The sequence below is a fragment of the Pleurodeles waltl genome, chromosome 9 (genome assembly GCF_031143425.1).
Source record: "Pleurodeles waltl isolate 20211129_DDA chromosome 9, aPleWal1.hap1.20221129, whole genome shotgun sequence".
Lineage (NCBI taxonomy): Eukaryota > Metazoa > Chordata > Amphibia > Caudata > Salamandridae > Pleurodeles > Pleurodeles waltl.
The window spans coordinates 141175617-141190290 of record NC_090448.1 but is presented as its reverse complement, the minus strand read 5'-3'; the positions used below and the strand labels follow the sequence as shown (position 1 = coordinate 141190290).

Sequence of the window (14674 nt, the reverse complement as noted above, 5' to 3'; positions counted from 1 at the left end):
GGTATATGGCTGGGTGGCAGGCATGGGCTCATGTGCAATAGAAGGGCATACTGGTATAGCCCTCGAGGACATGCTTTACATTTTTAGGACATCAGACCCTTTGAGAGTAGAATATTACAAATAAAACATCAAAGGTCAAAAGAAGAACAAGAATATCGAAGTAGTGGGTAGGAGGCCTTATACAAAAAATCAATTGCCTTATCTCCTGCTGTCTTGAATGGTGCCCCCAACATTCCAGTATTCAAATGGAACTGCTGTCTGTCCCCTTGCTGTACTCAACAAGTCACATGAATTCTCACTTTAGCTTTGAAATTGAATCCTTTTGTTATATGTCAACAATGTAGGTCTGTTGGTGACCATAAAGTGCACATTCCTGTCACTTCTGCGCTCATGAATGCACACCTTTGGGCAAAAGCAGAGATTTTATGTGCACGCACTGGACTAATGACCATGGGCGTCAGTATCTTGCTCCTCGTCCTGTCATGTTAGTCACTCATAGGGAACTTGGGGCCTGATTTAGAAGTCGGCAGAGGGGAATACTCTGTCACAAACGTATTACAATCCCATTATATCCACATTTGTGATGGAGTATTCCCTCTGCTGACATCTAAATCAGGCCCTTGCTTTTTTCAGAGAAAACTTCATGTCCCTAATTCTTTAGAACAGCATTCTGTTCAAAATATATATATATATATATATATTTTAGAAATGTTCCCTCTTTTTGCAATTACTATCATCATTTCTCTGCCCTGGACAATGTAAAATGCATCTACTCTGACATGCAGGACTACTCATTTAAGTGGGTGTAAAGACTAAGGCACTGCTCCAACAGAAGAAGATACATCTCTACTGTTGTAAAATCTCTGCATCAGTTCTCAGTTGCCAAACTGCTGCCATTGAAAACGCTTTATGTACTTCATGGGACTTATGACAGATATGTTCATCATTCCTTTATGGATTCCAAATGTAAGCAACTTCGTTTAGTGTTGTCCTTAGGAGCCAAGCTCAAAACCAGTCGTCAGATCCAAACAACCACCACAGACGGCACATCTTTTTCTCCAGCGTGCAGGCTTCAAGCTGAGTGCACGTTCCAAAACTTTTGCCAAAATGCTGATCACAAGAAATTACAGAAAATATTTAAATATGTGATAAAAAGGTGTTTTTTGTCAGCAGTATAGGCCAGATAAGGAATCCTGGGAACAGTGCAACAGAAGACACACCCGAGGATGAAGGTTTAATGTTTCAAAATTCTGTTGGGATTGCAAGATATGGGGGACCAAGAGGAGAATAACACAAGTTCAAGGGTGCAGGATGCAAGTGGTGTGATGTCTACCTGGAAATGTATCAATAACTTGTCTTACCCGGTGACTTGTTTATTGCTTTTTAAGGATAACGTGCATGAAGTCATTGTAATTCTTTAGTATAAAAGGTGCTGCCTGCGTGCAATACTCTGAGATTAGCTTTGGCTCCACGGGGTTGACTGACCTCCAGGCCGTATTGTGATTAAGGCTATATTGTATTGCTAACAGAATTGTGTCTTTCTTTTTTCCTAGTCAATATTTGGATGGCAGGTACATGCACCACAGAGTACAAACGGGGCATAGCTACCACTGGTGCAGCAGGTGCAGTGGCACCCGGGCCAAGAGCCCTGAGGGTTTCTTTGAACCCTGACATTTCTGTATTTTACTACCCCACAGTTAAAAGGGCCATTTTCCTTGCTTCCTCCAGAACCCAAGGCATCCTTGCAATGCTACTGATTCCAAACTAATCCTCATAGTGCCATGGTGTTCATTTTAATACTGCAGGCTAGTTGGCACCCTTTCTACTTGACAGTGAGTAAATGTCATCAATGTAAAAGCATATTACGAATAAACAAAATTATGAAACAGATACATATTACTTTAAATGACGACCTGCGAGGCAAAGAAATTAAAAATAGACATTTGTGTTTATCAACTTACAAAAAATATGAACTTTGTAATGTTTAACAATGTACAACAGTCAAAATTAAAAAAGTTTACTAAATTATTGCCACTGTATCTCCACTAGATTCAGAGTGTCACAGAAAATAAAAGATGGTTTAGGATTTCAGAGCAAAAAAAGCGGCCGGCAGCAGGCCCTGGGACCCAGCCTTAATCTGCCTCCAAGTTTGGCGCGCAACCAGCCATTTGGCCAGAAAACACTCAGGCCCATATTTATACTTTTTTAGCGCCGCAATTGTATTTTGTAAGTTTGTACCGTTTTTGTGTCAAAAAACGGCACAAACGCGGCGCTAAAAAAGTATAAATAAGGGCCTCAATTTCACCCTCCCCAAAGGCGGTACTAAGAGAGCGGGGTGGAAGAAATGGCACAATACCAACAGGCAAGCCCGGGAAAGCCAAAAGATAGCATCATAAGAAGGCACAAAGTTACGGAATCGAGGGAACCAATCGCAAGTCCCTGAAATTTTCAAAATAGCCAACCGGGGTGCGGGAGGTGCCAAATCAAACCCCCCATAAAGCCCTAAAATGTCAGGTGCTCAAGAACAGACTCACCCTCCCACATGGATGGAACGAAAATAGAGAAAGGCAAATGTCTAGGGCAGAGGTCTTCAAACTGGGGGGCGGGCCCCCCTTGGGGAGCCTCAAGTGATCCCAGGGGGGGCGCCAAACTCTGGCCAAAAGAAATATTATACAGATAGCATGCCTTTGTTTTAAGCAAAAGCATGTTATTGCAGTTTTAAAAAGGTAACAATACTTAACTGCAATGTTTAAATAGGTTTAGACCTATTTAAACATTGCCATCTTTCTAAAATAATTGTGAAAAATTCTGAGGGGGGGCCCAATGATTTTTATTTTTCAATTGTGCGGGCGTGGCATTAAAAAGTTTGAAAACCACTGGTCTAGGGCGACCTGGCGTCCCGGATCTGCCGGGACCGTCCCGTTTTTCACCATCTGTCCCGGCAGATTTCATGACATCTGCGCAGTGGAGTTGACAAGGCACTTTGTGGCTCTGCCAGCCATGGCCCTGTAGGCCGTGGGAGAGAGGTTCAGCCCTGTATGCCACTTCGCAGGGTGTAGAGGGAAGCTGATGCTTAGCACTGCAGTCTGAGGGCTCACCATGATGTCCAAAAAGGGTGGGTAGGATCAGTAAGGCTCCTTGGTTGCGGCTGGGAGAGCATAGTGCTACCGGCTCAGATCCAAGCACTGCTGTCAATGGTGGCAGGGATCGGATCAAACAGACCCAAGGTGTGGTGCACGCACTAGGGACACTCTGCGTCGCCAGTGTGCTTTGCCGGGCTGGGTTGTGCCTTGGCACCCGTGGTGCATGAACAAACACTCTGGACCCCAATTTACCTTTGGACTCCGCTCCAAGCTGCAGGCTGTCCCTATATTTATACCCAGGGCAGCGCTATGCATGGGCAGTGTGGGGAGCTATCCAGGGCCCTGCGCCTGGTTGCAAGAAAGGGGCCTCCCAACACCTTTTAAACAACTTCAGTGTTGCAAGGATCAGGGAGCAGCAGTGGTTCAGGGCTGGGGGCCCCAAGGGAAGGGTCCCTGTCCCTTGGGCTTTGAGCTATGGGCTGTATTGGCATCAGAAATCTAATTGCTGCATCTGCATGATAACAGCAATTAGATGGGCCCTTAGGTGTGAAGTGAGCCCTGCCCTTGCTTGAATGAAAAGCAAAGCGTTTGGCAGGGCTCACAACAAAAGAAACAAGTATTGGTAGGCAGACCTTCACCTGTCGCATGAGGTAATGTAAAAAACACAATAGAAATGGACAAAATGCTGTGTGCATGACCAACAAGCAGTTTATGCTTAAGGGTCTTAAGCTTGACAAAGATGGAAAGTGCAAGGCAGGGGCTTTAACGGGTACAGGGGAATGATGGAGAACCTACATTTGGAGGTGATTTTAAACCAATTGTTTCCCCTTGCATCGAAATTAGTTAAGTCTCTTCATAAAATAGCAAAGTGCTGAAGCGTCGACGTCAGCCAGCAGGTACACAGGAGTAAGGAGTTTGCATAATAAACAGTTTAACCCCTTTAATCCAAGTTTTTTTTTGTGAAAGCCTTGATGGCATGCAATTCTATGTCACCTTAGATCATCTGTGCATAAACAAGGAGGGACCTAACCCTCGTTTATACTGGCAGGTACCATTGAATTTAGGTCTGCAGTTGAAGGGGTGGCAGAAAGAACTTGAGAAAAATGTTCACAAAAATAAAGGGAGAGAGGTAGTGAAGATGTATGTATTTATGCGGACAAACGACTTGTTAGTAACATTTGAAAATCAAGTAATGTCTGAGAAATGACCGGGAATGAGGAACTCAGAGACTTATCTCTTCTTCCACATGACTGTTTTCAAAAGCATGAGCCACAACAAACAAAAGACTCCAGAACAAAGCGTGTATTTCCAAATGGAAGGCGTCCAGTTATTGCTTCGGTACTTTACACTGCATCAGCTATTTGCATGTTGCAGACTGAATGTGCATCTGGCAAGCAATAATTGGTATTATCACCACCCAACTCAGTGTTCTCAATTGGTCGACCCAGAAGGGGTGAACTGGCCATTCTGGAATTTGAATTTGTGACCTGTAACTGGACGCTCAACCCGCTGTGCTACCTTACCCCACCCCATTTGATAGCTTTGTCTGTCCTACAGTCATGCGGTGAAGAATGGCGGCTTGTTAAATACTACTCCACTGAAAAGTCTCATCCTTTTGTATTATCCTCAGGTGTATTTGAACAAGAGCTCTGGTTCACACGAGTCAAAGAGCCATCAGCAAAATTAAACAAGGTCTTTGTCATCACCTGCACCACAAGCGTCACAGGTGTCAGTCATGGAGGCAGTTAGCTCCGGTATTATGTGAGTATTTGCTATTAACCTCGGTATATCTGCATACCGATTTACTTAAAAGCTGCATTTTTATTGAGTCTACTTAAACACTGTACATTTTATAAACTTATTGGACTGTGGTTGCGAAAGTAGGGCTTAAGAAGATACCACCATGTGCTTATGAGTTAAAAAAAAGAGATGATGCGGTCAATGCTAGCCATGTCATAGCGCTTTTTTATGTTTACTTTAAGCAGGGGTGAATGAGAGGGTTTGCAGGGACATGCACTGAAAGAGTACATGTCAAAAACTAAAAAAAGAACATGCAGTGTAAGGACACTGGCCACTGGAAGCAGTACTTTGTCCAGGTTTCACTACAGGATAGCAAGAGAAAGACTTGACTGAAGGCCAGGAGAAGATGATGGCAAGGAGGAGATGCTGACCAATAGTAAACAAGGAAACAGTAGTGATGCAGGAGTCACATGGGATCCAGCCAATGGTAAGTAAAGATGACGTGGGAACCAGCAAATGGTAAGTAAAGGCAAGTAATAGGAGAGCTCTAAGCCCTTTTTACATTTTTTTTGTTAAATACAAGAGATTTCGGAAGCACAGGCCAAGCGCTGGGCAGGCGAAACCTATTAAAAATGTCCTATTGCTTAGGATGGAGGAAACATAGTCAGGAATCATCAAAATGTTTTAAAAAGAGACTTCTGTAACATACAGATGCGTTTTCCATTGGTGCATGGGATTATATCACCGCATTGAGATACATTTAGTAAAAGTGAGTTTTTATGCATGAACTAATAAACATTGGTGGCCCTGCCCTGATGCTAATAGTATTAATAAACTAAGAGCAGGGCCCCTGAAATTATGTGGCAAGAAAGTACCAAATTAGGTGGCTGGGTTTACTAATTTATGCAGCAAGAAAAAGCAAATTATGTGGTATAATATAGCACATCTTGAGATAGTATTACCTAATTATTTTATCATTCATCCAAATACAGCACTAAGCAATATAAAGATGACAAGTTAACCTTTGCAAAGGGCTTTTCACTGTGCAGCGACAAGTGTTGGTGTGTTTCTAGTAACGTTTGATCCGTCTGAGCTAGAAACAGAAGTATTTTTTTAATTGAAAAAGCTACAGGTTATGGAGCAGATGGCTTATGCTGCAAATGCGACAAATCCATTATTATGCGGAAAATGCAGCAATTGTAAAATCAAGTAGTTTCAGTGATACTGACTAATAGGCATGTTAGGGTTCATGTGTACACTGAATGTGAGCTACATTCTTATTAAACATGCAGCAAAATTACAGTCTATTACATCAAACAAATGAAGTGTTGTACAGACACTCGCGGACTGAATGCATTTGAATGTGTTCTGATTTGTGATAATGAACAAAATAGAGGTTGGTGAAATAAAGCATTTGCCTAGGATCACACAATTTGGTCAAGCCAGGAGGCCTGGATTGATCCTAGAATGTCCAGCTTTTCACTGTGCAATCCGGCCACTCCATGGCTATATCTTCATGGCATTAAAGCTTAACATATCATCTTTATTTCTTGGAAGATGAGACTAGAGTCTGAGTGAGAGGCAGAGTCCACATTGTATTTTTAGCAGTTTTACATAGCACGCACGTTGGCCATGGACATAAGAGCACTTCACAACAGACACAGACTACAGTAATATTTTTTCTAGCACAAAGATGTGCCTGGATTCACAGGATGCTGAGTCGAGGCCGATATTAAGATTTTGCCCTCATTGATGCACGGTGGGCAGCTGTAGGCACTGGGGCCACATATATGTAGGAAGTGGTTTGCGACTTCCTAATTGTGACTTTTTGTGACTTGCAATTAGAAAGTCTCAAACTGTGATTTACAACAGTGTCTCAGACACTGTTTGCAATTCCCAATGGGTGGCAAATAAACCTGCCTTATCAATATTCATGAGGCAGGCTGCAATTTGTGACCCATTGGGAATAGACTGTAGTCACACAAATGGTAACCTGTTGGAGTCAGGATACCACCATGCCTGTGATTGCTTTTTTAATAAAGCTAATCTTTTTGTGTGTGGTGTGATCTTGAGCCATCCTCAATGTGTGTGTTAAATGTAAGCCTGAGCACTGTATACTCTATTACTCCTCTTGACCTTTCTAGTAAATCTCACTGCCTTTGTGACCTTTTCCTGCCCATGTCCTGACTGGAGATCTAGAGATCATAGTTCCTACAATCACCTCCCTTTGCAATACCTTGCTTGCCTTGTAATAAATTCCGACCAATGTAAAAACTAAACACGCTGTGGTTGTTTCCCTGCTTAACAAGCCTTCAGCTGGCTCAAAACGTTTTTGTGTTGTCTGATGTTTCTTTCCTACCTTTTCTCAAATGACCCACAATATTTTTCTGTAAAAGGAAAAAAGTTGAAGTATATTGTGAGACCTTTTCTTAAGATCAGGGGCAATAGATGATGAATTAATTTGCAGCATCTGTGGTGGACAATGTTGCTTACAATTGCTGTTTCAGAACTTAACATTATTTCATTTCATATGTGTTTAAGTGATATCCCTTTTGGAAACCTCCAATGGTGGCAATAGCGAGCAGTCAAAGCTTACTCCAGGAGATGATAAATGTATTGGAACTCAAATAACTATGTCATAATTATCATAATAGATTAACACCTTATTCAGCCAGCCTAGCTATGTCCTTTAAACGGGACTGACTTAGAGCAGGTGGCAACGGAAGGAAGCAACAAACAATGTGTTCTGTGTCTAATAGTCCCCGAGTGCCAAACAAAGTCTTACAATATCTGTGTGTGTGTAAAGTGTCCTGCAATTTGATAATGGGCAGTAGACCCCCTACAAGACCTAAGTGCTAAAAAGCCCAACGAAGGGGTTACATTCAAGTTAGAAATGCAGAGACTCCACAGTTAACTGACAGGCCTATGGCCAGGCCACTTGGTGAGAAGATGTTTTTATTACTGTGTATAAACTCCTTGCTTGGGCTGGCTGGGCCGCTGGTTCACTACCAAAAGGGATGCAACAGCCTTAAGGTTAATGTGCACAGAGTCAGTTAAACTGTGCTCACAAAGACATCTGGCTTATTATCATGTGCAGAATGACAATGAGTCGGTCTGGGCAACCACAACCAATAATCCCAAACCTCAAGGAGTGACTGTGAGGCCTGGGGAAGACACTGCATTTCAGGATCATAGTTAAAATTGACCTCCTGAGAGAGGTGAGGGAAGAAAGAGCAGAGTACATGAGATGGGGGCTGCGGGGGAGGAGGGCAGCTGAGAAGTAAGGGGGCATTCCATAGAGTACATCATTGCACACTGAGAGATCTGCTAAACACTGAGCCCATGCAAGTAGTTAGTAAGTAGGTTCAGGAAGAGAGATCTTTCATTGGAGGCTGGAAAACCAAAAGTGTTTGGTTAGGTATCTGAGGAGTGACTGGATTGACTTGTGGATAATGGAAATGGTATTGCATTCAATTATCTCTTTAACCAAGACCCCATGGATTTACATGAGGGTAGGCACAATTTTGTTATCACTTTTAAAGGTAAATATGAGTCGAGTGGCATGGTTCTATCCCTGTGGATTTGGCAAATGTCTTCTCAGATATTAAGGACGTGTGACTTCATTCTTTTTAAACTGTAAGTCTCTGGTATTACTTTAGGGTTAGTCTGCAAGTCACACACAACCTCCAGGGTTAGTCTGCAAGTCACACACAACCTCCCCCAACCGACCTATTCTACATTGCTACATTTCCTTTCCTTTTAGCTGTAAACTGTATAAAGTCTACTTCAGTAGGTCCTTTTTGTTTTGTTGCTGTAATGTGTCTCTATAGTGACTGGCACCCACTATTGCTCTGGCAGTCTTTTTGTCCTAGGTCACAAACTATTTTCCATTTAAGCTATCAATTATATATATCTTTAAGTTACTTCAGTTCTTTGCATCTTTTACAAATTGAGTTGTGTAAGTGCTCTGTGAGCAGGAGTGGGCCACCATTTGGTGCTTCTGCCTGCTAATATATTAGCCACCCCGCATGTGTATGACATTTATGTTGGCTCCTCTGATATTGTATTAGCTGCAATTCTTGCAAGGCACTTACCCGATTTAGTATGAAGCTGTTTGTGTTGATCCACTGTGTCGCTAAAACCCAAATATCTTTTCTTGAACTTCATAGCATAAAGAAGGGCTCTGGAGTCACTTGAAGTCCCACAGTATAGTTCTGATACAATATGACTTGGAATTTTAATCAGACCTAATCTTGAAACATTTAGTGAACATTGTAGCAATCACAGGCCTATTATTTACATTGTTAGCCATTTTAGTGATATCCACACTATGTAGGTAGTTTCTTGCAAAGTTGCGTCAACAATTACAGAACATTAATGTTCAAATTTATGTCCCTTCCTATGATGTCACTTCCTGTGATGTCACATCTTACGGGGGCCTTGCATGCTTCTATTCTGCCCTGGGCCCCACAAACCCCCGCATCGGCCCTGTTTATACCATGAGGCGACAGACGTCAGAAGCAGCTGATGGTCAGTTAATAACTTGAACTACACCACAAACAATCTCCATTCACCCCAAAGCAATCAGTGGAATAAAAAACTTAAGACTAACTGGTGTATGATTTTTAATTAATATTTACGATGACGGCTAGTACTGTCCCGAAAGGAGGAATTTAAAGTTTGAAGATTAATAAACTGGGACCTTACAAACTGAACAAGGGTCTCCTAGAAACAATTGTGTGAGGGGAACAGCTCGGGGGAGGAGTGACTCACCTGCATCTGTTAACAGTGCATGTATACTTAAATAAAAAATGTTACTTACCGCTTCTACCAAACTGTCAGCACTTCTTTGTTTTTCACTCTGCTTGTATGCAAAATTGATTGGTACAGTTAAACTGGCGGGTTTAAATGTTCGGTATGAAATGTCAGTCTCGTCGGAGTACCAAGAACACCTGTTCAAAGAGGACAGGCTGCCATTCATCTGTTCCCTTGATTCTGCCTTTTCTACTCGGATTAACGGGGTGTAATACGGAGTTCGGTCTCGGTTTGAAGGAGTGGCTGGAGGAGTGGCCCAGGAGCGTGTTGAGCGACTGGGTGAATGTTTTTGAACTTTGGTGGAATCCAGCCCTGCAACAGCCATAATCTGAAAATAATAGAAAATAAATATATTTATTTCAATCTGTTTGGAGCACTTTCTTTATATATGTCAAGCAATGTGTATTACAATATTGCTTCACTATCTGAATTAATTTGAGGAAGAATTCATTTATTCTTGGAACAGAAAATGCTTTTTACTTTACAGGAAAGAAACATAGTAAGCTGGATTCCATCGTTGTTTGTTTGTGGTTGTACACTCAGAAAAGAGGATAACCCAGATGCATTCTGATGTAAACCCTAAAGGGGCAGTCCAGCTGAAACTGATACAACATGCACTGTTTAAAGAAGAAATTAGCTTTGTGAACCCTGTGGAATTTTTCAAGCCTTGGTTGTAGTAATGGTAAGTCACGTGAAATTGGGAGATGTCAGAAAACAATGGAAAGAGAAATGCATTGGATAAATGAAGAGACTATGGGAACTCTTGGGAACACCACAGGAGAAGCGAGGCATCAACTGGGTATAAGGGGAAGAAAAAGTCACTTTTCCTGCAACAGCTAAAAGATAGGTCTCTGCATATGCTATACTTAGAATTCTGAAATGTGATTTAGATAAAAAAGAGCATTCATATGTCGAAACAGTTGTTTGTAAATGATGGGACTGTTTGGGCAAATTCATCCAGTACAAAAAGTCGATTTCCAGATGAATTGTGTATTTATCTTATTGTGTTACCAAAAAGCCACCAAATCATTGCCAGGTAGACTTTTGGCTCATTCTACAGGCGGTAAAGCTACTACTACTACTACACTGTTGAAAAACCTCCCTACAGTAGAAATGTGCAAAGCAGCTATCTGGAGGTCAATTGATACCTTCACAAGACACTACTCTTGACTATGACTCTAGAGCTGATGCCCAAGTGGGTCAAGCCTCTTTGAAAAGCCTGCTCCCTGGTGGCAGAGAAGAAACATTGGTAGCCCCGTCTGCAGGATCTGTGTTTCAATACAACAGAATGGAAGCAGAAGTCACTAATAGGACATGTCGAGATAATGGTGGCGTGTGCTTCTTTAAAGGGACAGTATTAGGTTTTCCAACCTACAGCTACATTGCACTACCTTTTTCAAATTTTCATTTGAAATGGTTAATAAGAATTTTTCCCACCACCTTTTCTAGAGAAGTAGCAATTTTCAATTATAATTGAAATCTTTTTTAAACAACATAAAAGTTGGTTACAATACCCTGCAGATAGGCTTCCAAATTAACTTTTCTGCTTTTTGAAGTATTTTTTCTTTTGAAATGTAAATATGTGCATACATAACTATATTGTACATAAAGTGATCTTGGATTCAGCACGTGGGCAGGCCTATTCAGTGCTACTGATGATCAATTGAGATCCCCTGAAGGAAAATGATTGCTTAGGAATTTCCCAGACTAGAATAAAGGGCTGTCAGACACCCTGACAGAGAAAGGGCTGACCTGGAGAAGCTTGCCATATCAGAGATAAAATGGAGATTGTCATGACTCTTGCGTCTAAAATGCCACTCCAGACAGCAAGGAGAGATTTATTTGCCTTATGCCTGCACTGCAGACCTATGAAGCACGGGTGCACAAGATCATAATCTCAGTTTTGTCTGAGTTGAATGTGAGTGTGTTGGTAGTCATCCATTCTGCCACAGCATTAAGGCAGGATTCAAACTGACAAGTAGTTGGGAGCAATCTGAATGTGTAAAACTGGCAACCCAAAAGACTTTGGGGCATATCTACCAACGTTTAATGCAAAGCAGAACAGCAAGAGAGGGAGCAAAACAGCACCATATTTTCAAAGATATGTAGCAGCCCTGCTCTTTCTTAGAGATGACACATTTGTGGCTGCCTAGCACCAATGCCAACATACTTGGGTAAATCGCACAAGGTTGCCTGTGTTATGCTCAGGTATATTTGTGTGCAGCAAGGCATACCTTACTGCACAAAAACATTTATTTGAGGCTATTTCCTCTTTTGTATGTGTACTGCACATGCAAAAGGAGATAACGAAGTACACACACCATTTTGGCACAAACACATGTTTTTAAGTCTTTGTAAATAAGGGTTTGCTTCAAAATATGGGTGGTTGTACAGGGTCTCCCATGCACTGCACTTGTAACACCTACCTGAGGCAAGGTAACAAAAAGCAGCGCTATGCGTTCCGTTACTTTTTTTTTCTTGCTTTAACAAAGCTATGCAAAGCTATGCAAAGCCACGCAAATCAGAATTTGCATGGCTTGATGGATACCAAAATGGATTTTGCGTCTTTGCTACGTCAAATAGGTGTAATAACCCAGACACAATCTTAGTAAATCTGGGCCTTATTGAGAATAGATAAGCAGGATTTATAGGCATTAAAGCTAGTCAGACTCCGCCGTTATGATGTCTGTGGATAGATTGATAAGGGAGACAGGGACTGCTTGGGTGTAGCACATTTAACACATTCACCCTTCCCTTCAAAAGCTAATATCTTTCACAAGGCTGGGGTCCACTAGGCAATCATTTCCGAGCTCACTCTTTACCCCTGCAGGAGCGTCTATGGACAAAACCATCATCTCTAAGGGCCACTATAGTACACCATCAGATCTACAATACTGGCTTGGATTACATTCCATGGTAAGAAAGTATTTATTATTGCTTTCACTAACTGGTGCTTTTTGCTAAAGTTTGTGAGTACATTTGTATTTTTAATCATCATTTTTAAGACCTTGGGTACAAAACCTGAGGAGTGTTGTCTTAATGACTTCCCTTTTTGCACTTCCTGATTTCAAGTCTGGCAATTTTGTGTGTTGTGTTACCATACCATTTCTGGCAGGGAGGTGTGGTCTTAAGGTTGCTGTAGGGTTCTACATGAAGCAGCAGATAATGGCACATTCAATACAGAGCTGTGAATTACCTGGACAGCCACTGAATTATTTGAACTGTGCTTAAACTACCTTAATAATGACACCCTGCTTATGTAGTAGATAGGCAAAATTCTGGTATGCATGATAAATGATTATCATTTCAGGTGTCATTAAAACGCTTCTGAGGTGCAACTGCATGTTAATAACTGCAGCTACTGTATCAATGAAACGTTTTGGCTCTAGTTGACAAGTGAATCCAAACAGTGATGGTGCAAATGTTATAGGATAGAAAAGCTCTCTATGTATGTTGCTTTTTGATACTTTAATTTGAAAGTTGTTCTTTATAACAAACTTTTTATTTACCTGTTGCTGCATCAAATGTAGTGGTAAAGCAGTACGTTGATGAAATGATGGCGAGAGAGGTATTTCATCTTGACTGCTCTGTCTACGGAGACATTCAAAGTTAAAAGATGCCCTTCGGGTTGCTAGAGAAAAAAGATATGAAAAAATATCGACACATTAAACCCAACAAATGAAAGAAAACAGTTACATCCAGCACTGATATGTAAAAACAATATCATTTGGACTTACATTATTCCAAACAAACACTAGTAAAGCCAATATGTTTCCTCCAATATTTTGATAGTTACAAAATTGGTATTGAGTAAAGTAACTGAGCCTATCCCTGTGTCATTTCAGGAATGCAATCTATACATACACTAACTACATGACTACAAATTTCAATGGATATATCATTATCTAGTGTTGGAACACCAGATATGTATGGTTAGTTGTAGATAATGTGCCCAAAATGGATAATGAGGACATGCATGAGCACAAATACAAAGGTACTCTGAAGTTGTCTAGAACGAATACATTATTCATGTTTTGTTTTCCACGCATTGATACGCAGAAGTGAGTCTAAATGGGCAGTGAAATAATACATAACTTGCTTTATGAAATGTTATACTTGATACGCTCAATAAATTTCTTGTTTTAGAAGGTACCCCATTATCAGTTGGCTCCAGAGATTTTTCCGCATTGCTACCAACACGCCCGCTGGTCCCACATGCTTCACCAGTAAATAATGCAAAAAGGAGTTAGGGGATAAGGGCTCCACAGTAACTTAAAATATTGATAACTTAATGATCAGGGCACGCAGGATTGTTCAAACTGTTCCAGAATGAGTCACAAGATGTGGGCAAAGGCACTCTTTACCAAGACCAGGGGCCAATAAGTCAACCCAGTGGCTACTAGTAGGGCTGGGAAAGGGGAAGTCCTGGAATTTGTTAGCAGATATCATGCAGACATGGGTTGCAAGGACTTTGAGTCTACTAAGTGGCCCGTTCCCACAAGATGTAATCACACTGGCTTCCGTTAGCTCAGCTTTGCTCTTCCTTCTAAGGCCAGGGGTCAGCTCATCTTCTAGCAAAGGACAATTCTTCTTACTCTTCATTCATGGCATAGCCCTAAAACAGGTTTCTCATAGGTGTAGTCTACCTCTGGGGATCAGCCACTAGCGCGGTATTGGCCCTATAAAAGTGATTCTTTGGTGTTGTGCCAAAGCCTTCTCCAATTCTAGACACATTACAAAGCACTAGTCTCAAAGAGATACTGGCAACCCCAGAAATGCCAGGATGGCAGACAAATAACCTTTCAATGTGCTTAAGGTATAGCCCTTCTGGGCTAGGGTAAAAATAAACAAAATACCCTGGAAAGGTGTGCAGATAGAGAGTCAACTTTTTTATCTGTACACCATGCCATAAACTTGCTCCAAAGGCAGGCATATCCCATCTTGGAGGAGGGATGCTTGGCTACCAAGATACCAGTGCAAACTTTGAGTGGAAGCTTGAAAGCTTGAAAGCTGTTAACTGTTGTCGCTCAGTCTCC

At 41.5% G+C, this 14674-nt stretch overlaps 1 protein-coding gene across 2 annotated transcripts in view; it reads right to left on the bottom strand.

Moving 5' to 3' along the window:
• Positions 1-14674, bottom strand: part of CACNA1D (calcium voltage-gated channel subunit alpha1 D) — a 1248477-nt gene that overhangs the window by 40332 nt on the left and 1193471 nt on the right. For both annotated transcript variants that reach the window (XM_069206436.1, XM_069206437.1), the window contains exons 45-46: positions 13148-13269; positions 9646-9966 (exon numbers count right to left, since the gene is read on the bottom strand). In XM_069206436.1, the coding sequence (XP_069062537.1) occupies positions 9646-9966; positions 13148-13269 (443 nt within the window). The remainder of the gene's footprint in view (positions 1-9645; positions 9967-13147; positions 13270-14674) is intronic.